General features: G+C 46.0%; 2 protein-coding genes across 28 annotated transcripts in view; one reads left to right on the top strand and one right to left on the bottom strand.

Annotated features, from left to right (window-relative positions):
* Positions 1-400: 400 nt before the first annotated feature.
* Positions 401-24,919, bottom strand: sirt3 (sirtuin 3). 25 transcript variants are annotated; one of them, XR_009794391.1, is made up of 11 exons: positions 24,427-24,694; positions 24,295-24,346; positions 18,755-18,934; positions 12,029-12,261; positions 11,834-11,934; positions 11,577-11,738; positions 9,616-9,828; positions 9,411-9,472; positions 7,641-7,735; positions 7,497-7,551; positions 401-7,358 (listed from the first exon to the last, which is right to left on the bottom strand). XR_009794391.1 is itself a non-coding variant. In XM_061815795.1 (9 exons), exons 3-8 carry the CDS (start codon positions 18,832-18,834, stop codon positions 9,446-9,448), a joined length of 816 nt encoding a protein of 271 aa, XP_061671779.1. In that variant the 5' UTR covers positions 18,835-18,934; positions 24,295-24,346; positions 24,780-24,919; the 3' UTR covers positions 401-7,735; positions 9,411-9,445. The 25 variants fall into 25 exon arrangements, 13 of the variants coding, with proteins under 13 accessions (XP_061671779.1, XP_061671778.1, XP_061671776.1 ...); XR_009794396.1 differs by having other exon boundaries at positions 401-7,551; positions 7,641-7,677; positions 24,427-24,695; XR_009794397.1 differs by lacking the exon at positions 7,497-7,551 and having other exon boundaries at positions 7,585-7,677; positions 24,427-24,695.
* The window catches only part of psmd13 (proteasome 26S subunit, non-ATPase 13), a 39,368-nt gene continuing 36,739 nt past the window's right edge, over positions 24,860-27,488 (top strand). For all 3 annotated transcript variants that reach the window (XM_061815786.1, XM_061815787.1, XM_061815788.1), the window contains exon 1: positions 24,860-24,992. In XM_061815786.1, coding sequence (XP_061671770.1) covers positions 24,892-24,992 — 101 coding nt within the window. In that variant the 5' untranslated portion in view covers positions 24,860-24,891. The remainder of the gene's footprint in view (positions 24,993-27,488) is intronic.

Below are 27,488 nucleotides of genomic sequence, written 5' to 3' on the forward strand. Positions count from 1 at the left end.
GCCGTTTTCACATCATCTTGAGTCCAGTTTTTGTGTGTGTGTGTTTCTCTCTTTTTTATCCTGCAGGTTAACTATGTATTTTTGTGTGTGTGTTGAGCTGGCCAGCAAAGTCATATTGTGTTATCCACAAATTTAGATGATTTATTTTAGTAAGACATTGGCTTTCTACAAGTGTCTAGTTCTTACACATTAATTTTTTTTTCAGATGTTCTGTATCAACTATTTTGCTATTTCTTTTTCCCCTGTTGGAGTCAGTATTTCACCGAGGGTGACTATACTGACTTCCCCCTGAACAGGGTGACAATTACTTTGTTTCTGTAATTCTCAACCTTCAACCTGTAGAGATTTGCAAGTTTGGACCCTACGCGTGTTCACAAGTCGAGGAAGATATGACCAATGATTAGAAAAAGTTAACAGCAAATGGATTTATTACAAAGGATTGTACAATACAGACGTCCGGGTCTTATTTAGGTATCTGCAGCACACGAGACGTGTGTCTTCTGGCAGGATAGCCAAAGAAGAAGACAAGAACTGCCCGGTAACACAAGGTTTTTATATGTATGGGTCCATGGTAAAAGTGGCTGCCACACCGCAGTCTGGTCCTGGGCCGGGATGGTAACTTTCCGGCTCCTTATCTGGTCTCGTTCATCTCCACGGCAATGGCTGGGAGAGGAGGATGGCACCAGACGGTTTTCTGTGTACAAAGATCAAGGACAACCACCGGGTCCACAACACATCCTTGTCTGATTAGCAAATGGGCAACATTATCTGTTGATAATGTATAAGGTCATATTTAAGCAAATAATGAAAGTACAATAAAAGTAAAATAGTCTGCATTCCCTCTCTGGATCTATGAAATAGATCACAAAAACAATCATGAAAATCCCAAAAGTAACACTTCAAGAAATATGGAAAACATAAAACCCTCTCTTGTCATCCAAACATACCTTTTAACAAGTGCATACTCTCATGATTCAGAACACCTGTCAGCTTTAAACCTGCAGGACAGTACTAGACAACTCAAAAACAGCAAAACATTTCTAAAAAAGTATTATCACACAAAAAGTAGAACAGAAGGGCAAGGGCAATGCAATCACAGGGCATGTCAACATCATGACAATCAGGGAGCGGTGTTAAGTTTAGTATCATTTTCAAGGGGAGGGACAGAAGCTAAAATAATCTTGAGGAGTGTGTCGGGGCGGGGGTATAATGAGGACATAATTACCGCGGCCACCAGCTTGGGCACCAGTCGCCTTCTCAATCAGACAGGTTAAAAGAGAATGAATACAAGGAATGCAACAGCATCCGCAAAGGGTGAGAATAGAGGTGAAGACAGCCAGAGAGATGAAGATTAATGAAATGACACCCTTCCATTTACCAAACACATTCATCCAGTTATCCCACAGACGTGTCAACACCTGTGTGTTCCTTCATTTTCTTAGTAAGGGTTCTAAGTCCATCTACGACCTTAGTGAGGCGTCGGCCAGGTGGGGAGTTATTCGGCAAACACCTCCTTTCTCGGCCAACAGTGCATCGACTGCGATTCTATTTTGGAAAGCCATAATAGATGTAACCTTAAGTTGCTCATGTACAGCTTCAAGTCCTTCAAGGGTGAAGTTGCCCAAACGTTGCACATTATTATTTATGTAATTGATATGGTTGACATTTTCGTAAGGAGTAACAGGGAAAAGAGCGGAAATTACAGGTATATTTTCAAAACCAGCAACTACCTGATCAGCCAATTTAGACTCATCCGGGACACCACGGGGAACGCAAATAGCGTCATTGTTGTTGGGGTCGTCAGCACCGAGCCACATAGGTTTGGACATACATGAATGCCGTAATAGGCCAAGGGCTTCATTGAAGTGTTCAGGAGCAACCGCCAGATCCTCTAGGGTGACAGGAACAACGGAAATGGGTAAAAGTAAAGTTACTAATGCACATCTGCCCATGCTGTTGCGCGGGAGGCGGTCGAAGATACGGCCCCCTCCGCACCACCACCACACATCAGCACGGCAGAATGCAGTTTTGTCCAAAACAGTTTATGAGAAAACTTGGGAGACACAATGCTCTCCTCCAGTGGTTAGAGTGAGGAGGAAGGGCCAGGCATCAGACGACCTGTAAGAAGTTTGTAAGGAGAGAAACCAGTAGAGCGAGACACAGATTGTCTCACAGACAGTAGAGCAATATGGAGAGCCTGAACCCAGTTCATGCCGGAAGAGATACATATTTTAGCCATTTTTTCCATCAAAGTGCGATTCTTATGTTCAACCAAACCTAGAATGGCGGGGTGATAAACACAACCAAACTTGTGAGTTAACCCTGACCACTTCTCCAAAGTAGCGAGGTGATTGGATGCCAGTTCCAGTGCGAGACAGAGTGCGAGCACTTCCGCTGCCTGGGCTGAGGGAGCATGTATTAGTACTGAAGAGGAAACAGTTAAAAATTCACCTGAGGGTTAATGCTCCACTACGACTTATGGTAACAGCAACCATCAGTGAAACAGGACCCTGCCATTCATTAGAGGTTGGACAGAGAGATTAGCAGTTTAGTTAGAGACAAACACGACTCTGTTGTTGGGGCTGGCAAAAGGTGGTGATCAACATACATCAGGAGTTTACATCCGTCTGGGAGTTCTAGATCCTGCAGCAACGATTTCAAACATTGAAAAAAGATTCCAGGTGAATTTTTGAAGCCTTGTGGCAACCAGGTGTATTGCAAATTGTGTCCCTGATATCTGAATGCAAACAAGTCTCTACACTCGGGTGCGAGAGAGAGACAAAAGAATGCATTTGCCAAATCAATCGCTGTTAAGTATTTCAATTCAAGTGTGATGGTAGACAACATTCTGTGGGGGTCTGATACAGGTAACAACGGTGTGGTCGTTAAATCATTAACGGCTCTCAAATCATGCGCCATACGATAAGTGTTACCATCTGCTTTTAAAACTGGCCTGAGTGGTATACACCACGAGGAGGATGTTTCCAGGACTCCAAATTACACAGGCCAGTGAGAGTGTCCTCCATCCCCTGGTTAGTAACCGCGGGCCAAGGATATCGAGGTCTGTAAACATGAGATCCTGGAAAAACAGTAATTTTAATGTCTGGTATCTTAGTACAATGTCCAACATCAAAGGGTCCAGAAGACCAAACTGATTTAGGCAGTTTGTTTAACATTGACTCAGCGTTGTCATGGTCAGAATAGTCATGTCTGTGTTCTGTAGTCAGGGTCTCGTGTTCTAATATGGTCAAATTAGTTTTCACCACAACCAAAACATCCTTGATCACGTTGATGTTGTTGCACTCTCCCCCGGCCCCCTCCACGCCTTCCTGTGTGGCTATTACCCCGGAACCCACCTGCTTGTCTCGGTGGTTGTGCCTGTCAAAAAATTACGTCTGGTGTGGTTTGGGACTTTTCTTTTCCTTCTTATCTGCCTACTTGCCTGTGCTACATGTAATTAAAGAAGTTATTTTTGGAGTTTAGTAATTTCATTATCCTCACCCTGTTGTTGTCTTAAATACATTTTGAGGTGATGCACTAAGGGTCGTCTAAATCTGGGCTCATCTCCGGACAGGCAGTCAGGGTCAGCTTTAAGAGTTGTCTGTTCAGGGAGACCGGCCAGGATCGCAGTCCTAAACATAGCCTCCTCCGAACCAGACTGTCCAGGGTGACGTCCAGTCAATTCAGTCCAAAGTTTGGTACACTTAGCAAAGTGCTCAAGTGGGTCGTTTAACATCGGGGAAAGAAGTGGGTGTGGGTGTAAGAGGAGTGGGGAACCTCTCTCTGACAGCTGCGGCCAGACGCTTGAATATGGTTCCATTGGTACATTCAGCGTACCTGCAGTTGTCTCGATTTCTAGTTGTTCAATACGAGTGCAAGATCTAGATGCTGGTTGTCTCCAGTCTCCCATGCAGAATGTATACCCCTGTAAAGTTTCCACAAAACTAGACAGCCATGTATTACCACTAGAAGAGAGACGAGGCAAGCGAGCAGTGAGACAATCAACATCTTTAAGGTCAAACGGGTTGTATATTGGACCTACTGGAGCCTCTATCATTGGCATCATTGTAAAGCGTTTTGTTTGCTGGTAATATAATATAATATAATATAATATAATAATATATCCATCCATTTTCTTGACCGCTTATCCTTACGAGGGTCGCAGGGAGTGCTGGAGCCAATCCCAGCTGTCAACGGGCAAGAGGCGGGGTACACCCTGAACTGGTTGCCAGCCTATTGGAGGGCACATAGAGACAGACAACAGCCACACTCACAATCACACCTAGGGACAATTTTGAGTGTCCAATTAATGTTTCATGTTTTGGGATGTGGGAGGAAACCGAAGTGCCCGGAGAAAACCCACGGAGGCACGGGGACAACATGCAAACTCCACACAGGCGGGTCCGGGATTGAACCTAGGACCTCAGCACTGTGAGGCCAACGTTTTACTAGCTGATCCACCATGCTGCCATCATAGACTATAGAATAATAATAATAGTCATCGTGTTATTTCCGCCTCCGAGAGGATGCTTCGCGTCAAATCAACAAGACCATTTTCACCAACCCCGCCTTCAGCACCTCTCACTTCCTCTGTGTCTGTGTGGTGTACTTACGTGTGATTCAGGGTGTGTGCATGTGTGCGTGTTCGATGTGCCTCCTTCCTCATTTTTGCAGTCCTTCACTCGCGTCCACATATCAAATACAACTTTTCTTAGCCCCATCATCTTTTCATCATGGGCTCCTTGATGCCCTCAACGTCACATGCCACCTTACCAGCAAGGAGTAACTGGACTATCTTCTTTACTTACTTTGCCTTCGTTCGACTTACCAGTACCCTTTTTTCTTCAATGTTGCTGTCGCCGTCACCATCATTAAATGCGCAGTGCGCCTTTCTCTGTTCACCTCTTTAAGTTCTATGAGTCCTTGTCTAATCGGTCCCTTACGCCTTTCGCCTGTTTTACATAGTCTCTGTCAATTTCCTATTTATATTATATATCCTATATTTCCATCATCAGTTTGTCCCAATCGCGAATTTTACCCAAGTTGTGCTTTTACCATTATTCTAATGCATGCTTCCTTTCTTTATCTTGTTTCTTTTTGGCAACATTAGCCATCATTTGGCATTCAATTTCAATGTGCATTTCATCTATAGCCGGATTATATTCAGCACGTTCACGATCAAATTCACCATCCATGATTATTTATTTAATTTTGTGGTCACTCTTCTTCAACTAAACCCAACCGAATTCCCATCGCGCAACACATTAGAAAGCCTATACTATTCTGTTTTTCATACGCCACCTTGCGACATCCCAGGCTCAAACCGACAGTAAACCCTCTGTTTTTAAGGGATCTTATCCCCCTTAGGTATAACAGGTAAACCTCACAGTGCAATTGTACGTCTACAATATACGTCACTCAACACAGATCAAGTGTGACAATCATTCACACGTAGCTATATTATGCAAACGAAGAACTGCTAATTCATTTATATGAGACATGTATTGAAAATCAAATATAGGGCATACCTTCGTGCAAACAAAAGTCCGGTTTAGCTTAGGTTGGGAGCCGCCGAACAGAGACACGTTTGTGCAGTCAGATCATCGCAAAATATCGCTCAACACAGATCAAGTGTGTCAATCATTCACACGTAGCTATGTTATCCAAGCGAAGAACTGCTAATTCATTTATATGAGACATGTATTGAAAATCAAATATAGGGCTTACCTTCGTGCAAACATATCTGTTCCGGTTGATGGATTCAGTTGATCATGCGGTCTTCCACAAAGTTTTGTCCATCAAAGACATTTTTCGTACTCGGTCTTCTGTTCCGGTTGAATTTAGATGGATTCAGGAGATGATGCGGTCTTCCACAAAGTTTGATCCATCAAAGACATTTTTCGTACTGGGTCTTCGGTTTTGGAAAGGGTACGAATTGAACTCCACCAACTAGCCTTTCAGGATACCTGTCGTCACTATTATAAAGTCCGTGACTACACCTCTTAACCATATCTATTGTTAAAGAACCCAAATACGCGATAAAACGCTACCAAAAGCTATACTGGACCATACAACGTTGTCTGAGAAAACAGCGGATCCAAAAGGGGGCGTGGTTTATGCAAATCTCTGGCCTCTGATTTGTCAGCGACGCGGATGACGCCATTTCTATGGAGGGGTCAATTGCCTACACTGAGACGAGAGGTGGGTGTGGAAATTGACATGATTGGCATGTGGAATATTATTAAGGTCTGTAAACCCTATTACATATGTATGCGTCAATGTATCTTCTAAACCTTCCTGGGCATGCTGCAAATGTTTAGATTATAATCATGTCTCTTGGGATCCAAAACATCCCAAGTATTTAGATTTATTGCATCGTTTTCCACAGCAGTGCATGTTTACCGTGCTTGTTGCCCTGACCTGAAGTCAAAAGCCTATTGACCATGGTGGTGTCCAAAATGGATGCAGAGTGCACTGTCTAGTTTTTATTCTATGTCATTGGTTTACATACATACTGCTTGCATACAAATGCTAGCATATATGCTAACCTACCAGGTGTTTTTAAGTGTACTTCATGGGACTAGTCACAGAACAACATTTACAAATTTTGGAGCTCTTCTTGCACATAAGGCATGCCACATCTTAAGGTGCCCCGTTTGTTTGGGAGAGAATTTAAGACTTCTAAGTGCACCTTGATTGTGAAAATACAGTACATTGTGAGAAAAAAAAAACATGAGAGCAAAAGTTGTAAATATGTGGGGTCGTGCGGTGAATCACGAATGGGCAAGGGTGTGTGTGCATATATAGAAACCTCCGACTGTATCCCTATCGGAGCGGATTTGGTGCGTGAGAGTTAACTGTTGCAATAAACCTAAATTTTAAAAAGGACTCCTAATATTATGTTTTTTCATTTGTGAACATTTTGGTCAAAAGAACATATATTTTCAGTTAAATGAAATAAACCCCATTCTGACTGGTGGCCGTCCAGGCTACCAAAAGCGAGGTGTCTGGCCGGGTACGTCAGGAGCTTGCCCCGGAGGCCAAGCATCAGGGTCCCCACGGGGGGCTTCGGGCGGACATCCTCGAGGAAGAATCCAACGGCGAAGCAAGAACCAGATGGAAGCAGGCGCCGGCTCCGGACGAAGACCTCCCAGGACGTGACCGTGAGGCGGCCAGGGATCAGTCACCATTGAATCAGGAGGGGGAAGGCCGCAGGCTGATCACGGTCTAGATAGGAATGTAAGACAGCCAAATACCTGTTGCCACCAGGACTGGAACGAAGGGGACCGTGATGTTGTCGATGCTGGTACAGGGCCATGAGGTGGCCAACGAGCCTTCGCCGCCGCCAGGACAGGAACCTGAGGCGGCCCACAAGCATTTGCCGCCAGGACAGGAACACGAGGCGGCCGGGGACCGGTCAGCGTCAAGACAGCAACGTAACGCGGTTGGTTACATCCCCGTCACCGCCGGGACAGGAACTTGAGGCGGTCGCATACCTGTCACCGCAGGGATAGGAACTTGAGGCGGCCGCGGAGTCATTGCCGCTACCGCCTGAACAGGAGCGTGGAATTTGGAGAGTGGCACCTGAAAACCGCAGGTCGCAGAACGCTGCGTTGTTGCTCTTACGGTCTATGGCACACCTGAACTTGGCACTTGTCCATGAATGAGAGTCAGCAGCTGCAGATGGAATCGGACTGGCTCAGAGTCAGGATTCCAAGAGGGGGACTGGCAGAAACTGGGGGGCATAAATAAATTGTTCTGGGAACAGGACTCAGCGACGTTAATGATAAAGTTCTCCCCCTCTCTACTGGAGGAAAATAGTTTTATTATTTTTTTAGTCTTATCTTCATCTAAATCCACTGAACTTATGCCCTTTGGCGATTGTTTCTGAGTTTTGTCTTTTTGGAAAACAAACCCTGGCGGCACTATGACAGACTTGTCTTCGTTTGTCAAGTCCGCTATTTTACTTTGACACTCACCCGGAGGTCTGTTGTCACCTGTTACGTGAGCTCGGTCCGAAAATGGGTCGGTGGATAGAAGTGAGCGTGGATCAGCAGCGTGTCTGCTGAAACCCCAACGTGGGCGTGGTGAGGTGGCAGATCGTTTTCCACCGCAACGTGAGCTTGGCTCGGTAGCGGATCAGTGGCTACCGTGGCATGAGCGTGGGTTAGCAGCGAATCTGTTGAAACCACGACGTAGGCGTGGCAGGGCAGCAGATCTGTTGCCACAGCAACGTGGGCTTGGCTTGGGAGGAGATCGGTGGCTACCGAGGTGTGCACAAGCGTCGGCTGCCGCTCAGTCCCCACCGATGCGTCCACGAGCGTCAGCTGCAGCTCGGTCCTGTTCGAGGCGTGAGCATGGTTCAGTAGCGGGCTGGTCCCCACCCGTGAATGGGGGAGAATCAGCGGTGGCCTTGCCAGAGGGAGATTGCTTAATCTCCGCTCCAATTGCTCCTCAATATGGCAGTGGTAAGCAGCAAATTCTTCGGCCTGCTGTGTCTGCTGGGCGTTGAATTCTTTAAGCCACTGGCCTACGTTTTGTGTCAATAACCTTTGAGTCCGCTGGGTCCATGTCTGGCCAGTTCATTCTGTCACAAGCCATCGGTGCGGGTAAGGACCCAAATGTGTGACTCCAAGGCGAGGACATGATGATCAGTGGGTTTTAGTCTCAATAACACAAAGCTCACTCACAGACTCAGGGAACAACGAACACAACAAACTGGCGAATGCCAGTGACCAAAACTCCAACTTAAATACACCATCTCATTACAGTCCCAATGTGAAATACCTATGAGCTGTGACAGGTGTCACCGGCCAAGGGCAGTGGCCACGCCCCTCTTGCCCGTGGTCCAGCCTGGCACACATGGTGACTCAGCTGGTAAAGTGCTGAGGACCCGGGTTCGATCCCGGCCCCGCCTGTGTGGAGTTTGCACATCCCTCCCACATCCCAAAAACATGCAACATTAATGGCACACTCTAAAATTGGACCACTCTAAAATTGGCCCTAGGTTTGATTCTGAGTGTGACTGTTTATCTCTATAAGCTGGAAACCAGTTCAGGATGTACCCCGCTTCCTACCCGTTGAAAGCTGGGATAGGCTCTAGCACTCCCCGCGACCCTCGTGAGGATAAGCGGCGAAGAAAATGAATGGATGGATAATATGGATGCATGTGACCACAAAAAAGGGCTTCAATGTAATGGACAGTCAGCTGTAATGGATGACTCCCCACCACTATTTGTCCGTGAAATCAAGGTTTCACTTTATGATGATTATTTATCTGCTGTTTAAAGCTATAAAATAGACGTTACCATACAATAAACCCTCTGCTTTTGACCTTAAAATCAAGCGTTAAAAGGGTCTTTTATTATTGACACATTTCAGTAAATAATTTAAGAGGTGCATATGATAACCTGGAGAAGTGTTGATCCACCGAATGCTATTTTTCTTATTCTTCATTTTTCTTTGTTGCACTCTGCAAAAAAAAACATTTTAATAGTTCATGTTTTATTAATTTTCTGTCTCTTGAGATTCAAATTCATTGCTCCTTTCCCTTTGCAGAATCAATAATTGTCTTTTGTGGAGCTCATTATCATTGCCAGACAGATGAGAACTTACTTTGTCAGCAGCTGCTGCCATCAAAGCATCAACCTCTTGAGTCCAACCGAGGGCATTGACGAGTGTTTGGATGCCACTCACTACGTCACCCAGCAGCACAACGTCACAGGGTCGACGATTTCTCAATGCAAATGGACCCACTAAGTCCCTGTTTATGAGCAGTCGAGGAACAGAGCTACGCACAGCTCCAGCCAGACTCGCAAAGGGCTCCACCTCCAGGAAGAAGAATAAACAACAGAATTATATTCTTCAAAAACTTCACTTAAGCAGTGCTGGTGAAAATCATATCAGGCAAAATCCTCTCGGACACACCATATACCGGTCTCCAGCACTTCTACCTATAACTCCTTCCCTCAGATAAGCACTACCGAAGAATGCAAACTAAAACAAGGAGACATTCAAACGGCTTCTTCCCTCTTGCAATTAACTTCTTAAACAGCTAACTTACAATTCAACTGCAACATGCTGCCAATTTTACTGAATGTCTCGAGCTTGGTGTCACATTTCTGCTGGGCCAATTACTATTATCAGATGTGATTTGACTGAATGAAAAAAGAGGTCTGGCGGCTGCAAGCATTATCCAAGGATGATCACCAATTTTAACGTACAAGTTTTTTTCAATAGTATTATGAAGGAACTGTATCTAGTACATCTATAAATAAATGCTATTCTGTTGTCAAAATGTACACAATATAATCGTTCATTATTTAGGCGCATACCTTTATCCCCAAAAAATTACAAATTCAAATACAAAGTCAACTTAGTAAACTACTAAGTTTAATTCAGATGTGCATCATAGCATGCAAGTGTGCTTTCATAGCGTGTACATCGTATCCATTCAAAAACGTTTTAATTTATTATTTTTTTAAATGGTTGAAACAGGAATTTGACAACAATTATTACCGTCAAGTAAATAATACAGACATTTTTACAAGTAATTGCTTCTGAACTCTCACCTCATAATTGACTACCGTCTGCAACTATGGTTAGTTGTTGGCCTTCGGTTGACATCTGAATGTGCCAGCTATGGAAAAGTTTGTTTTCGTTGCTTTCAGTTGTTTGATGCGCTTTTGTCATTTCACCTGAACTTCCAATGTCTTGTAACCTCTTGATCCAGGGTCAATGGTATCCTGATCCCATATGCACAATGCTTTACCTGATCGATAGATTTTGCGAATGAAGTCGCTTAACAGAGTGGCAACTTCCTTCTTTCCAACTTTATCGACGATTTCTCGTTCCATCCAATCCCATCTGAACTTTTTTTTGACACATGAACGTCTTTCACTCTAGAGGCGTCTTTCCTCTTGAGCACCGCCGTGGTATTGACTTGAAAATGACCCCATGAACCGCTTCATATAAAACAAGCGTTTTTATTGGTCAGGAAGAACACATTCGACCAAAAAACTGACACGTACCTAATCCTCCACCTCGCTTCCAAAAATTTGACTGGAAAATGAATGAGTGTGGATTCTGGCATGCGTTATGGTTGGAATATTGCAAAATATGAATATTTTTTTGAATCAATGCAATTTAAAAAGACTGAATTCCGCCTATAAATGGGAAAATCACGTCTGTATTATATATTACACATTAACAGGGTGAAAGCCTCTCACCCAGACTCAGCCAGTATAGGCTCCACCCTCCTCCCCAAAAACCCCAATGAGGATAAGTGGTAAGCAAAATATATGAATAGATGGATGAATTGATTGCAATTAAAGATTTAACACTATTTTTTTCAGACATTGATTTTTATTTTCTTGCCCATTTGATGTGAATTGAGCTAAACTAACCTGATCTTTCAACCTGCAAAGTACAAGATTTTTTTTTATGCATAAAATACAACTGAAAAAGGGTTTGTGAATCACAGTCATGCCAAAAAGAAAGCATTCACATTTTCACAGGACTGTATGTTGCATCAAATTTGGCAGCATTTCACTTTGAAGTTGGAGGACAGAACTCACCTCCAGTGACGTGCCCATGATGATCAGGAGATCTGCAAGAGGAAAGTCTCTGAGGTACATGTAGAAGTGAGGCGGCAGCTCTTCCCCAAAAAATATGATGTCTGGCTTTACAACGCCCTTACAGGTCAAGCATTTGGGAATCACTCCGCTCATCAAGTCTGGCTAGTGAAACGCAAAAGAGTTGGGATTTCTCAAACAAACAAATTTATGAAAATATAAGACAGAGAATTAACAAAATATATTGAATTATAACTCACACATAAATCCTCTCCCTTATATTTACTTTGGCAAACAGTACATGTGGCTGTAGCAAATGTACCGTGGGCCTCCACGAGCATCTCAGGAGGAATCCCAGCTACTGAATTAGAATGGAGCTAAATGTTGTAACATGATCACTACTTTCGAACACAAATAAGTCAGAGGTAGCAAAAGATCAAAATATGAATCCATACATCTTTCCAGGCCATCAATATTCTGTGTGTACATTCTGAGGAGCAGGTCCTTCTGATGAAGCAGTCGCACAAAATAGTGCGTAAGATTAGGTTGGAAATTTCCTGGATATAATTCTTTAGCCAGGGCAAAGAATGGTTTTGGGTTGTGATGAAAAAAGGCAATTTCAAAAATAGCCTCAGCATATGGCAGGTCATACAGCTGCAGATTGTCATAAAGACCATTTCCTGGGGACCTGAAGATGAAATGACCACTCATCAAAAATCCCAAAATACACATTCTCAAGAGTAAAAATAAATACAGCTACCGAAATGAATATTTAACACATCAGCATTTTTCTCACGAAATATAATTTCTCAAGGTGGTATTGACAGGTTCAAAATGCCTCCTCTATGGAGAAACTAGTTGCATACATGCTCTGGTGTGACTTTGGCCCATGCCTCCACACAACCAGTCTTCTTTTTTGGCTGGAGATTCTGTGGGTTTCTTTTATGGACGTATAGTTCCAGTTCCTTCTGTAACCCAGTTAAAAATTGCTATAGTTTAAAAGTTAAAATAAATAGAGTATCAATTAGGTTATAGGTTTTCTTTATACAAGGTGGTGGAATATTTGTTAAAGTGTCTGCTGAATTTATTTTCTGTATTTAAATGTGTTTTATTGATGTGTGAAAAGAAATATTTGTCTATTTGTCATTGTATTGTTGTAACCAGTGTTTGAGAAGAGAAGGACACGAAGTGACGTGTTGAGACCCTAGACAGAGAAAAAAAAATAGCTGGACTGTGTACGAGGTACGAGTGGTTGTTTGAAAAGAAAGAAAAGTTAAAGGTAACATTTATCAACATTGTTCAACGTGTTCGACAAGGACTGTTGACAATTCAATGGTGATAGTGTGTCGTTTGAGTGGACTACTCAAATCATGCTTTAAGGTAGTGGAGTTAGCCGCTAATACAGAGGCTAAGTGGATGCATGGAACTTCGTTAGGACACTAACAACAAGCTAACGCCAGCTAGCAAGGCCTGTGTTGGACCACGTGGAAGAAGACGAGGACGCTAGCGACGAGCAAATGCTAGCGAGACCTACATCAGCTAGCGAGGCCTGCATTAGCTCGTGAGGCCTGCATTGGCTTACGAGGCCTTCATTGGAGTACAAGGACAAAGCTTTGCAACGGATCGGACCGTCAGGACTTCGATGAGGCTGGACCGCTAGACACAACCCTCGACGTTCGTCACTCCTGCCATTTGAAACAAGAACATTGGGGTTTGAATTTCATTTGTTTTGCTGGCTATGTTTATATTTGTTTGGGCCCTTAAAGTAAGTTAAATCAGATTATCTTAGGTCTGCATTGTGTACCTGTTATGTTGACTTTCTTTATTTGACTGTTTGTTGTGTAAACATGTTTTGATTTTCATTCCTTTATTTTGTGATTAAATGTTCACACTTTTTGTCACATAACCAGGTTTATTATTTGACTATCTGCAAGACAGTTAAAAAAAGTGGGGAGTTTATTTGGTAGTGTGGTGTTTACATAATTCACCCGCGGGACCTCCAGTTGGGGTGCGGGGTTCCGCACGGACTGTTTTTGTTGTTGCGCTTCCGGAGTAAAAGGTTAACAGAGTTCCCGCCGTTATATGAGTAGTGTTTTGATGTCGAACAATAAAACAAGTTTTGTTCCTGTGTCCGACACTTTGCCTCCGACTCCTTTTCTCCGGCCCTACACTGGTGACCCCGACGTCAGTCCCGGCGTTTTCGAGACTGAAACGAACATGGCAACCGCCATCCTCAAATTGCCGGAGTTTTGGGAGACGTCCGCGGCAGCGTGGTCCGCGCCCCTTGTAACTACGACCCGTCGGGAAACACCAAAGCCCACGCTTCGCAGCGGCCGTGAGCGTGGGCGTGAAGAGCCAGCTGCTGTTCGTCAAGGACACCCTTTTCGGGCGCAAATTCCTTTGCGACACCGACGCCCAGAGGAGCGTCCTGATGGCCACTGTGGAGGACGCCGCTGGCGGGACTCATGGGCCACCCCTACTGTCCGCTAATGGCTCCCCTATCCGCTCTTATGGCATGAGGACTGTGGACTTGTGTTTAGGGAGTCAGCGCTTCACATGGGACTTTGTCACTGCCGATGTCTCATTCCCTCTCCTCGGCGCTGATTTTTTTTGTGCCCACGGGCTGCTGGTGGATGTTAAGAGGGGCCGTCTGGTGGATGCACTGACTTTCTCCACGGTCGCCTGCGTCCGCAATGAGGCGACTTATGGCGGTCTTTCCAATTCGCTCTTGGACGGCACCAAGTACCAGCTCCTCCTTGGTGAGTTCCCTGGCTTGACACGGCCCACTTTCTCCTCTGCCACGACTAAACATGGGGTCGAGCACCACATTGAGACCAAGGGCCCCCCGAATCACGCGAGGGCCCGACGGCTTGACCCTGAGAAGCTAGCAGTCGCTAAGTCCGAGTTTGCCAACATGGAGCGCCTGGGCATCATCCGCCGCTCGGATAGCCCGTGGGCCTCGCCGCTACACATCGTCCCTAAACAGAGTGGCGGGTGGCGACCGTGTGGTGACTACAGCCGCCTTAACGACGCCACTACGCCCAACCGCTACCCTGTTCCACACATTCAGGACTTCTCAGCCCACCTGGCGGGCAAAATCCTGTTCTCCAAGGTCGACCTGGTGCGCAGGTATCACCAGGTTCCCGTGCACCCCTCAGACATTCCCAAGACAGCTGTAATCACTCCGTTTGGACTGTTCAAGTTTCTGAGGATGCCGTTTGGTCTTAAAAATGCGGTACAATCTTTCCAGCGTTTAATGGATTCTGTGCTCAGGGACTTGCCATTTGTGTTCGTCTATTTGGATGACATCCTCGTCGCCAGCTCCTCAGAGGATGAACATCTGATGCATCTCCGCGTCCTCTTCGCAAGACTTGAGTAGCATGGCCTGATCATCAACCCGGCGAAGTGTGTTTTCGGGGTGCTCTCTATCCAGTTCCTTGGGCACCTCATAGACAAGAATGGCGCCGCCCCCCTTCCGGCAAAGGTGGAGGCCGTCTCCGCTTTTCCCCGACCTCGCTCGGCTCGGGGCCTCCGGGAGTTCCCGGGGATGGTGACTTTCTACCACCGGTTCATCCGCCAGGCGGCCCACACCATGCGCCCGCTCTATGAGGCTCTTAAAGACAAGCCCCCCAACCGGGACGTTGAATGGGAGAGGATGGAAGCCTTCGAGGCTACAAAGGCCGCGCTGAGTCGTGCTGCTATGCTGGCCCACCCGATCCACGGGGCCCCTGTCCCTCTCACTACCGATGCATCGGACTACGCTGTGGGAGCCGTATTCGAACAGTGGGTCTGCGGCGCCTGGCAACCACTTGCCTTTTTCAGCGGTCAGGTGGTCCCCAGGGAGCACAAATACAGCAGGTTCGATAGAGAGCTCCTCGGCCTCTGGCTGGCGATCCACCACTTCCGCTCCCTATTGGAAGGCCGTGAGTTCACGGCATATGTGGACCATAAACCCCTCACTTTCGCCATGTCCAAGGTGGCCGAGCCGTGGTCCGCCAGTCAGCAACGCCAACTGTCGTTTATCTCTGAGTACACTACGGACATCCAACACATTGCCGGCAAATCCAATGTGGTCGCGGACTGCCTCTCCAGGGCGATCGTCGGCACTGTACATCTGGGTCTCGACTACTCCCGCATGAGCGCAGACCAGGCCTCGGACCACGGGGTGCAGGCCCTCAAGACTTCTGACACGGGTTTGCGCCTGGAGGAATTCGCGGTTGGTGACACGGGCGTCAGGTTGCTGTGCGACCTCTCGGCTGACCAGCCTCGGCCGCTGGTCCCTGCAAACTGGCGGCGAGCTGTTTTCGAGGCGGTCCACAACCTCTCCCACCCCAGAAGGAAACCATCCGTGAGGCTGGTGGCCCAGAAGTTCGTGTGCCGCGGTCTTAAGAAAGATGTGCAGGCCTGGGTCTACTCGTGCGTGGCCTGTCAGCGGGCTAAGGTGCATCGCCACACAAAAGCCCCCTTGGAGCCCTTCGCTGTCCCCGAGAGGAGGTTTGACCACGTCAACGTTGACTTGGTAGTTCCACTTCCTCCCTCACACGGTTTCACCTACTTGCTCACCATGGGACGACCCGCTGGCCCGAAGCCGTTCCCCTCTCCTCGACAACGTCGTCAGACGTGGCCAAGGGGCGTTCATCGGCACGTGGGTTGCACGCTTCGGGACCCCGTGCGACCTTTCCTCCGACTGTGGCCCTCAATTTGCCTCTGAACTCTGGAACGCAGTCGCTGAGAGTTTGGGGGTCAAGCTGCACCGCACTACCGCATATCACCCCCAGGCAAACGGTCTCTGCGAGCGGTTCCACCGCTCCATGAAAGCAGCCCTGTGTGCCGGCTTGACGGACGGCAACTGGTTGGATAAGCTCCCGTGGGTCATCCTCGGCCTCAGGTGCGCCCCCAAGTAGGAGCTGTTGTCCTCATCCACCGAACTCGTCCACGGCCAGCCACTGCGGGTCCCTGGCGAATTCATCCCGGATGCCACAGCGCCCTGGTCCGCAGCCAGGCAACCGTCCTCCTTGCTGGAGGCCGCAAAAGGGTTTGCGCCAGTTCCCACGTCGCAACATGGCATCCCAGCTGCCCGGCTGCCCCGTCACCTGCGCTCTGCGGATTTTGTGTTTGTTCGTCATGACGCCCACCGTGGACCTCTGCGCCCCCCATACGACGGGCCATTCAGGGTCCTGGAGCACGGGGATAAGAGCCTGCTCGTGGACATTGGCGGCAGACCCGAGACTGTTTCCGTGGACAGGGTCAAACCCCCGCACCTGGACATTGTCCAGCCTTTGGGGTTGGCCCTCCCCCCGCGCCGGGGTCGTCCCCCTTTCCCCTGTGCCCCTGCGCCTGCCGGGGTGCCCTTGACCCTGCCTGGGCCCTTGTCCCGTGAATCAATGGACAGTGCAGCCCCACCCCCCTCGGCCCCTACAGTGCACACCCGCTGGGGTCGGGTCGTCATCCCTCCATGGCACAAGGATTTTGACTATGGGTGAATTCTGGGGGGGCTTGTGTGGTGTTTACATAATTCACCCGCGGGACCTCGAGTTGGGATGCGGGGTCCCGCACGGACTGTTTTTGTTGTTGTGCTTCTGGAGTAAAAGGTTAACAGAGTTCCCGCCGTTATGCGAGTAGTATTTTGATGTCGAACAATAAAACAAGTTTTGTTCCTGTGTCCGACACTTCGCCTCCGACTCCTTTTCTCTGGCGCTACAGTAGCTTGATTATTTAAATTAGGATCACATGAACACATGGGGGGAAATATTATTTCAGAGATCTTTGGAGAGGGAATAAGTGCCCAAGTAATTTTTTATAGTATAGTTTAAAGTAATTACCATTAAGTTAATTGATTAGTTTCTCATTTAGATTGAGGAAAGAAGTCAGGTTAACTATCTCTTGTCAAAGTATTATATAGTTGAGAGATGCTACATTAAATGCAGGGACCATTGGGATTATAGTGAAATTTATTTGTTCATTTATTTTGTTAAATTACATGCCAATAAGTTTTAATAGTTTAAGTTCTAAAATGGATCCACAGACTGAGTTGGTAAAACTATTACAAGAATGGTGCCAACCAGAGTCGTTATATCAGGCTCATGCATGAAGAGGTAAATACTAAAGCCATCCAAGAGACGATGGAAACAGTGAAGGGTCTTGGACGTGTGCGTGTCAGAGGGCGAACTTCCAGTCTGCTGTAGAACCAATACCTCGTCTAGTGTGAATGGAAAGATGCTGTGAAGAGAGACATGGTTCCCTTTGACGTGTACCCTATTGATGGTGATGGACCGTGGTCTTTTGTCACAGTAGAGAGACCTAGAGACCAGTGCAGCAAGTCAGAGGTTATCTGGACAACAGCACGCAAATGGCACATACAGAAATGAGACACCTGCATCATCTTCGCCGGAAGAGGATCTGACCAAACCTACAGCAGCCCTACTACATGTAAGAAGTGAATTCCTCAGCAAGACCAAACCATTTAATGATAATGGAAGCCACCGCCGATTAAGAACTTTTTCTGGATTTCTGCCCAATCCACCCGGAGAGGAACCTTTTCATCATAGGTTAGGTCAAGCACAGCTCATGGTGGAAGAGTGTGAATGCCCTCTAAAAGAGAAAAGGTGTAGATTGATGGAGAGTTTAAGGGGAGCAGCACTTGATATTGTGCAAGCAGCGCGATCCAGCGATCCTTCTGTTAGCCCAGAAGACTGCTTAGAAGCACTTGAACACGCTTTTGAGACATCTGAATCAGGAGAGGGGTTGTATTTTGCCTTTCGTTGGTTACTGCAACAGACAGCTGGCAACCAGTTCAGGGTGTACCCCGCCTCCTGCCCGTGGACAGGTGGGATTGGCTCCGTGATCCTTGTGGAGATAAGCGGCTAAGAAGATGGATGGATGGATGGATGGATGGATGGATGGATGGATGGATGGATGGATGGATGGATGGATGGGAACCAACCTTTTTTCCCATGTTCAATACTTATTTCCTGTTATTTCATTTAACTACAGACAACTTAATTTCTGATTTTATATGTCCTGCTTTCTTTGTATGTGCAGATTGCTTGGTTTGCTCCCAACATCTGGTGAAAATGTCATGTCAAGAGCACTTTTGAAGTTTATTTTGTGAGAAAATTGGTGACGTTAAATAATATTCCAGCTAGTGTATGTGAACAAGAAACCATTAAGAATAGTTTTACCTGAAATCGGGAATGCCACTGGGAGTGCTAATCCCTGCCCCTGCCATAACAACCACTCTCTTGTACTTCTGCTCGAGCATGTTCTGAGCAATGCCTTCCAGGGTCTGCTGCTCGGTACCTGCCCCACCAGCGCAGGTGAAAAGTCCCTTGGTTACATTCCACCAACGAGAGCTTATTTGTCTGGACAAATGTGGGGAAAAAAGTGTCGTAGTTCATAGAAAAGAATGTAATTTTAAGAATCACTATAAATTAGCACATACCATACAGTAAAATATTTTAAAGGGATTATACAGTAATTGGCGGCCCGACCGGGTTTCAAATCCTGGCCCCACCTGTGTGGCTTTTGCATGTTCTTCCCGTGCATGGATGGGTCTTCGCTGGGCCTTCTGGTTTCCTCCCACATCCCAAAAACATCCATTAATTGGAGACTCTAAACTTCCCCTCGCCATGATTGTGAGTGCGACTGTTGTCCATCCCCATGTGCCCTGTGATAAGGTGGCAACCAGTTCAGGGTGTACCCTTTCTCCTGCCCGATGACAGTTGGGATAGGCTCCAGCCCTCCCACAACTCTCGTGTGGATAAGCGGCTCAGAAAATTTATGGATATACTGTAATTAACTGTAGTTTCTACTGCATCATGGTTTCCTTTACCCCCCAATATGCATTTTGTCATCTTCCTTGCCCAGTTGTGGGGTTTAGATTAGGGGATGTCATCAATCTTTGCAAACTGTGGGCCTGTGAAGGCCTTACATACTCTTTTATGCCCTGTGATTAGGTGGCAACCAGTTCAGGGTGTACCCTTTCTCCTGCCCGATGACAGTTGGGATAGGCTCCAGCCCTCCCACAACTCTCGTGTGGATAAGCGGCTCAGAAAATGGATGGATATACTGTAATTAACTGTAGTTTCTACTGCATCATGGTTTCCTTTTCCCCCCAATATGCATTTTGTCATCTTCCTTGCCCAGTTGTGGGGTTTAGATTAGGGGATGTCATCAATCTTTGCAAACTGTGGGCCTGTGAAGGCCTTACATACTCTTTTATGATTAAGGCTATTATATTGTACCATAGTTTACTTCAATAGATCTTTGTTCTTGTGTGACCTTTCCTAATGTATGTAGTATCTTAATTGTTTTTTCTTCCTTTTCAGTGGCTCTACTGACCTCTCCTTTCTCTCATGGGTTAGGGGTTACTTATTCTGTCAGGAACATTTTCCAAAACAGTTGGTGTCAGAAGTGGGATCCAAGTATTGATTGCCAGTCCAGGGGACCCCAGGGGTGATTGATCATCCAGGACTGATGCATGAGTCCTGCCTCCACCCAAATAATTACGGATGAGGGTGTGAAGGGTGTGGCCAGGCCACTGCCCTGTGCCTGTCCTAGCTTCTCACATGTGCCTCATTGGCTCTGATTATGCCATGTGTTTAAGCATCATGTGTTGTTATTAGTGGCCAGTTCGTTGAATGAGACTGCATTAGTCTGCGTGAGTATACGAGCTTCTTGTTGTTTGCCTTGCTGTCACAGCCAGCATTCCTGTCCCACCACAGCTAAGTATAGTTAAAGGAAGACTCTCCCCAAAATTCAGATGTACAACAAACCCTCCAATGTGAAGTAATTATTACATATATTTTGGACATTAATCGAAAAAAAAGAGAAAATAAAGAATATTCTTGAAATCCAAGCAAAATCTGGATGCGTGCCAGCTCTCACAGCCAAAGCGGAAGAAACATCCTTGACTCCGCCCCTGACGTCGCCGGTGCTTAGCATTACAGACCATTCGTTCTAGCTAAGCCAAGATGCCGACGTGTTGTGCAAGAAAAATTCACCCAAATTTCTCCTTGTTTAACCTTCCATGGAGTTAACCTGACAGGATAAAGCTGTGGCTGTCACAGTTGAGGCTCGTTCACCAGCAGGGGAAATTTGCACACATCTAATCATTACTGGTTATTAGCTACTTAGTTATAGCCTCTCGTGCTAATACTGTATAAGCAACAACATATTTCATGAGGCAGCACGGTGGTGCAGCTTCAATCCCGGACTTCCGTGTGTGGAGTTTGCATGTTCTCCCCATGTCTGCGTATGTGTAAATGTGCCTCCTGCCCATTGACAGCTGGGATAGGCTCCAGCATTCCTGCGACTATCGTGCAGCTAAGAAAATGGATGAATAGATATATATGTGTAAGCACACAACACTTCCCGGTTAGCACTTACGGCGATGTGGGCATGCAAACCCCCCTAACCCCCTCTCCCCACCCCCGCCGCCAGTGGATCGTGAGAAGCTTTGCTGCTTGAAAAGTACAGCATGGGTTTAAAAAAATGTCTGGCCACCTGCTATACATTCTCTACATCTCAACCAACTCAGAAAAGCATCAAATCTCCTCCGTCCATATAATGGGACTGTTATTGTCAACACCACACTCCTTCCAACACGTCGACTTCTGCGTGTGTGTATTCTGGCTCAAACGCTTCAACATTGTTAATTTTGTTTTGTTTGCTCAATGGCGGGAGTAGTAATAGCACGGAGCATCGACTCGTTATACTCGCTTTATTGGCTCTGAGCACACAACTCTTTCTGGTTACTATTTACGGCGATCCGCGCGTGAATCCCCTTGGACCATGATGTTTGGAGTTGATATTGTGATATGCAGTGAAAGCAAGGAGAAGGTGGAGGAACAATTGGAAAGATGGAGGCAGGCACTGGAAAGGAGAGGAATGAAGCTTAGCTGAAGTAAAACAGAATATATGTGTGTGAATGAGAGGGGTGGAGGGGGAAGACTGAAGCTCCAGGGAGAAGAGATACTGAGGGTGGATGACTTCAAAAACCTGCGGTCAACAATACAGACCAATGGTGAATGTGGTAAGGAAGTGAAGAAACGGGTTTAAGCAGGGTGGAACAGCTTGCGGAAGGTGTCTGCTGTTCTACGTGAAAGAAGGCTCTCTGCTCGGATGAAAAGGCATGATGTACAGATTAGAGGAGGAGAAAATAGGAAGCAGAACTGGAGGTGGCAGAAATGAAGATGTTGAGGTTCTCGCTCGGAGTGAGTAGGTTGAATAGGATTAGAAATGAGCTCATTAGAGGCACACCTAAAGTTGGATGTTTTGGAGACAAAGTTCGAGAGAGCAGACTTCGATGGTTTGGACATGTCCGGAGGCAAGAGAGTGAGTATATTGGTAGTTGGGTGCTGAGAATGGAGCTACCAGGCAAAAGAGCAGGAGGAAGACCAAAGAACAGGTTGATGGATAGATGCACGAGATAGGCTTAGATGGAAAAAGATGGCACGCTGTGGCGACCCCTAAATGGACAAGATGAAAGGAAAAGAAGAAAAAGATAAATAATTTCTACCTGAAATTAAGTGATCGCCACATAGGATTGTACTCCATTGGGCACCATCTATCCTGTTTAATTGCCGAAATACATCGATCTTTTCAGATGGTATTCTTTAGAATGTTATTTTTGAAAAACTCTATTATCTATTCTGACAACCAACAGCACAACAGGTCTCAAACATTGTGAATAATCTGTTTCGGTTCAGCGACTCACACACTGCCGAGCAGCTTTTATGGAAGTAGATATGTGCCACCAGGATTTAAATTAAAAGTGCCACTGAAAATTTTATGTTGTAAAATTCACATTGTTATTTCAAAGTGATCACGTTTTCAATAGCTGTATTTCAGTTTGAGTTTTCGATAATAATATCTTCTGAGATTCAACTGGCTACAATTCTCTGCAATTCAATTGGGTACAATTCATTGTCTGAAATTCACTGTCTAAATTCAGTGTTCAGAAGGCAGGGTTACTTCAGGTCAGAACCCAACACCCACCCAATCCAGTATTGCTTTCTTAGTCAAGTGACGTCACATACTAAGAAAGCGAAACTGAACAGGCAGGGTTACTTTATGTCAGAATTCAACACCGAGCTAATCCAGTTACGCTTTCTTAGTATGTGACGTCACTTGACACCGCAAATTTGTTAACCCATCCCATGACATTCCTTGACCAAGCCAAATATGTTTTTATTTTCTGGACTTTCCAAGACCTGGAAAAGGCCGCGTTTCTTCCCATGATAGTCCTGAAATTCCCTGACCCGTACGAACCCTGGGAAGTTGCTGAATGGGGCTTTAATGATGTGCAGCCAATCAGCTCACGAGATAAATTCAGGCTGAGGACCAATCACCATATCAATGCGTCTTATTGTAATATTGTATGCTGATCTGGCTTTTTTTTTGGAGGGGGGAAGACAAAAACAAAACACAAAGTACTGAAGCTGCAATGAGTGAAGCGTGAAGTAGTGAGGGATTATTGTATATCAATTTGCAACATTTCATAACTATCCTCACAAGGGTCGTGAAAGTGCTGGAACCAATCCCAGCTTTCATCGGGCCGGAGGCAGGGTACACTCTGGTTGCCAGTCAATCACAGGCAACATGGAGAGAGACAACAGGGACGGGGAGAACATGTAAACTCAACACTGCCGGGGCTGGGATTTGAACCCCGCTCTTCATACTTCCTAACTGTGAAGCCAATGCTCGACAGCTGTGTCACTGTGCCGCCCTCACAAATCGATGTAACTTTTTCCCACACCAGGTAGGTATGTTATGAAATCCAATTATAGTATTTTTTTTTCTATTTTCCTATGCCTGATTTTGGGCATGCAGATTTTGTGGAGGTCCACAAAAATCATCATTTCTCATTGTTTTGCGAAAGTAATCATTGTTCTTTTCAGAAAGGTTTTTTGGAAAACCACTTTTCCACCTAAGGTTTGAATTCAATTCAATTCAATTGACATTTTCTGTGTTTATGGAAAAACATGGAAATGTTCCTCAATTTCAGTGTGCAAATTCACACAGAAAACTACAGTATATGGATGTGATTGACTTATTATTCCTGGTTTTTTTTCCTATTTAAACATCCATCCATTTTCTTTGCCGCTCGTCCTCACAAGGGTCCCGGGGAATGTTGGAGCCTATCGCAGCTGTCAACCGGTAGGAGGCGGGGTACACCCTGAACTGGTTGCCAGCCAACCGCAGGGCACATAGAGACAAACAGCCACACTCACAATCACACCAGGGGCAATTTAGAGAGTCCAATTAATGTTGCATGTTTTTGGGATGTGGGAGGAAACCGGAGTGCCCGGAGAAAACCCACGTAAGCACGGGGAGAACATGCAAACTCCACACAGCCGGGGCCAGGATCGAACACGGGTCCTCAGAACTATGAGGCCAACGTTTTACCAACTGATCCACTGTGCCACCCCTGTTTAAACGTTTCATTTCAAATAGTAAGACTAACATATGGGCATTTTCCTACCAAAGAGTCAAGTGTTCGGTCACAAATATTGATTTCCAATGATTTCTAGGCCAGAAAATTTGTGATTATAAAAGTGACATAAAATCCTTAATGCTTTTTCCATTCTTACAAACCATAACTCCTTTCAGTCATGATCAGTAACATATATTCTCTTTGAAGCAATAGCACCGATACAAATACAAGTGTTAATCATGGTCTTGCAATTGTGCGTATCTGTCAGTGTGTAATGTTACCTACCCAGACAAAGATATTTCACCTTGACACGGACACAAACGTCTTTGACCTGGGTCTGTAAAACATGACAAATGCTCTTTAGAAAACCCTGACGTGAAAGCGTAAACCATAGCAAAACATCAGAAGCGTCTGTACACTGATCGTTGACAGGGAACAATTCGCTTATTCTTGAAAACCAACGGCGACCCAAGAAAATTCTGGAGCTCATCAAATAAGCCATAGCACACACACGTCGTCGTAGTCCAAACTAAATTTGCATTAAATCTTCATTGTACGAAACCCGAGGGGGATCGAGCGAGAAGAAATGCCAAAACAATGTTAACCAATTGAGTGTTTCGTCATCGCGTGACGTAGTACTAGCGTAATTAATATGAAGAATTATAGTAACGGTCAAAATTTTACAAAACGTTTACATACTTACTTTCCCAAATAAACTTGAATTTTAAACACGGTAAAATCTAAAATTGCGGTGAACAAACATTAACTACCTCAAATTCCCACAATTCCTTGCGTCGAACTCAACGGACTAACATCCAACATTTCAAGCTGCTTCGTCGATAACCATACAAGACTTCAGTTCAATATCTTTTTGTCGCCACCATGAGAGATGTTTCCGGGTACCTCAAACAGCAGCAAAGCAGTAGCACAACACCGGAGAAGGCGACGCAGTGGCACAGCCTGGAGGAATTGCACAACAAAAGGTAAAAATACTGGCGCTTTAAGTTAGCTCTCGCTAGTGTTAGCTCAGCTACCCTCATTCAATTCAATTGCTCGCTGAGTCATGCGCCTACGTAGCTTAAACCCACGGAGGAAATACATCTCCGAAAATGAATGGTCTCCATTCATAAAAATACAAAGTTAAGTACTTTCTTTTCGCCTCTATAAGCGCTAAATGTATGAGTTACATATTGTGATAAAATTACAACTATCCAATTTTGAACTTACTGTTAAACTATGGTCTTAATAATAAATCTTAATCATTTAAAGAAGAAATTCAGTGCTTTGCATGAACAGTTTATGCAATAGGTCACGCAATATTTACCCTATTTTGACAATGTGATGCTACATCCTCATTTAATGGTGTTTTGAGACGGTTTTTGTTGACAATTACGAATTGTCAGGGGCACTGCCATTTTCGCGACTCACATGATGTACGTAGGCGTATGTGACGTGTACTGTGCCGTTCCAAATGCTCGATTACATGGGACACCACTATGCCCACCGCTGATTTCTCGGATTTATCCTCATCGGATAAAGAAATAGAAGTATCGATTGATCGGGAAGACGGAGTAATACTTCCATACAGATTTGAACCTGTGGCTGTAATTAATGTTGAATATTTGGATTGTTCTTCGGGCGGAATGATGCGGAGTCTGACTACTCTGAGGCCTACACGCGACATAAGTGCGTAAACAAAGGCCCCCGGGAGCTCCGGGCCAACAGACGTGGATGGTTCTCTGGACAGGAATGATGCGGAGTCTGACGAGCGAGCTTTCAGGCGGCAGGCCTCAAACCGAGCTTTGGTAGTGGCGGAGGCCTTTATCCTAGCTTCGGCATCCGAGGCTAACGGCCCCTGCTGCCTGGAAGCTCGGCTCGTGGCCTGCTACCGCCCGCTTCGTTAGCCCCGGACGCCGAAGCTAGGCTAAAGTCCTCCTCCACCACCGATGCTCGGCTCGTGGCCTGCCTTTCGTGGCGGCGGAGGCCTTTAGCCTAGCTTAGGCGTCCAGGGCTAACAGCCGCCGCCGCCGCCTGAAACCTCGGCTAATGGCCGCCGCCAGAGCTTGTTCGCCGGACTGGCATTATTCCCGTCCGAAGAACCGTCCACAGCTGCCGGCCCGGAGTTCCCGGGGGGCTTTGTTTACTCACGTTGCGTGTCGTCCTCCGAGTAGTCAAACTCGGCGTCATTCCACCCAAAGAACCATCCGAATATTCAACATTAATTACAGCCACAGGTTCAAGTCTGTATGTAAGTATTCCTTTGTCCCGATCAACTGATACTTCTATTTCTTATCAGATGAGGATAAATCCGAGAAATCAGCACTGGGCATTATGGTGTCCCATGTAATCGAGTGTTTGGAACGGCACGGTACGTGTCACATACGCCCACGTAGATCATGAGACTCACGAAAATGGCAGTGCCCCTGAAAATTCGTAATTGATGATAAAAAAATATTCTCAAAACTATTAAATGAGAGAGGATTTAACATCACGTTTTCAAAATAGGGTACATATTACATGATCTATTGGATACACTGTTAATGCAAGCACTGGATTTCCCCTTTAAAGTGGGACTGTCATCCCTATAAACATTGTAACATAGATGTTGTAATGAAAAATACATATAACAGTATTCACTTCAATGTCTATACGGGAAAAAAAAAGTGAGCAGAGAGCGCGTCATCCATTCCCAAAGTTGCACAATTGAGTGTCACTCGACATCCAAGTGGTCGCCATATTTGTCACGTCCTCTGTCCTTGACGTCAACATCACTTCTGCCGTTGAAAACGCGCAGTACCTGCTACTATGGAAACTGAACAACAGAGACATTCAGATTTTCCTGACACCAAAGCTCTTTTCGAAAAGGACAACACCACGCAACCAAGTGAAGTTTACCGGGGCAATATTACACTATTGTTTCAAGCCTTCAGGGTAATATTACACTATTGTTTCAAGCATATTCAGATGATATCCGATCACAGCCAAACCGCATCCTTTCCGATCCACTTCTGCATCGCAGCCGGCCGGTGTGGTTTATGACAGAGCTGAGCGGTGCTGCTTTAGGGGGGTGCTCACAGACGCCGCAGTACTGAGCAACACAGTCGAGCCGGGGTGCTTTATGCGCGAACGCAACTGAGTAACGCATTCTCGGCTGGGTTCTTCAGAGCCGCCCCCGACGCGCAGCCTTTGCAGAAGCTGTAACCGATGAATGTGGCGCCTCAGCCGGTGTGGGTGATTTTCGGCGCTGTGGTATATAAGGAGGAGATGGAGCCGAGCTATACTGCTTTTAGGGGTATGTTCAAAGTCGCCGCAGTACGCGATGAACACTATCGAGACGAGGCTGAGTGAGACATTGTTGGCTGGGCCACGCGCACATTGACACATTTCATACATGGAACTATTGCTACATTATGAGAGAGATCGATTACGTGGTCCACCCCAAACTATAATTTTTTTTTAGTAGCTGTATACACACTTAC

This window comes from Syngnathoides biaculeatus, chromosome 3 (genome assembly GCF_019802595.1).
Source record: "Syngnathoides biaculeatus isolate LvHL_M chromosome 3, ASM1980259v1, whole genome shotgun sequence".
Lineage (NCBI taxonomy): Eukaryota > Metazoa > Chordata > Actinopteri > Syngnathiformes > Syngnathidae > Syngnathoides > Syngnathoides biaculeatus.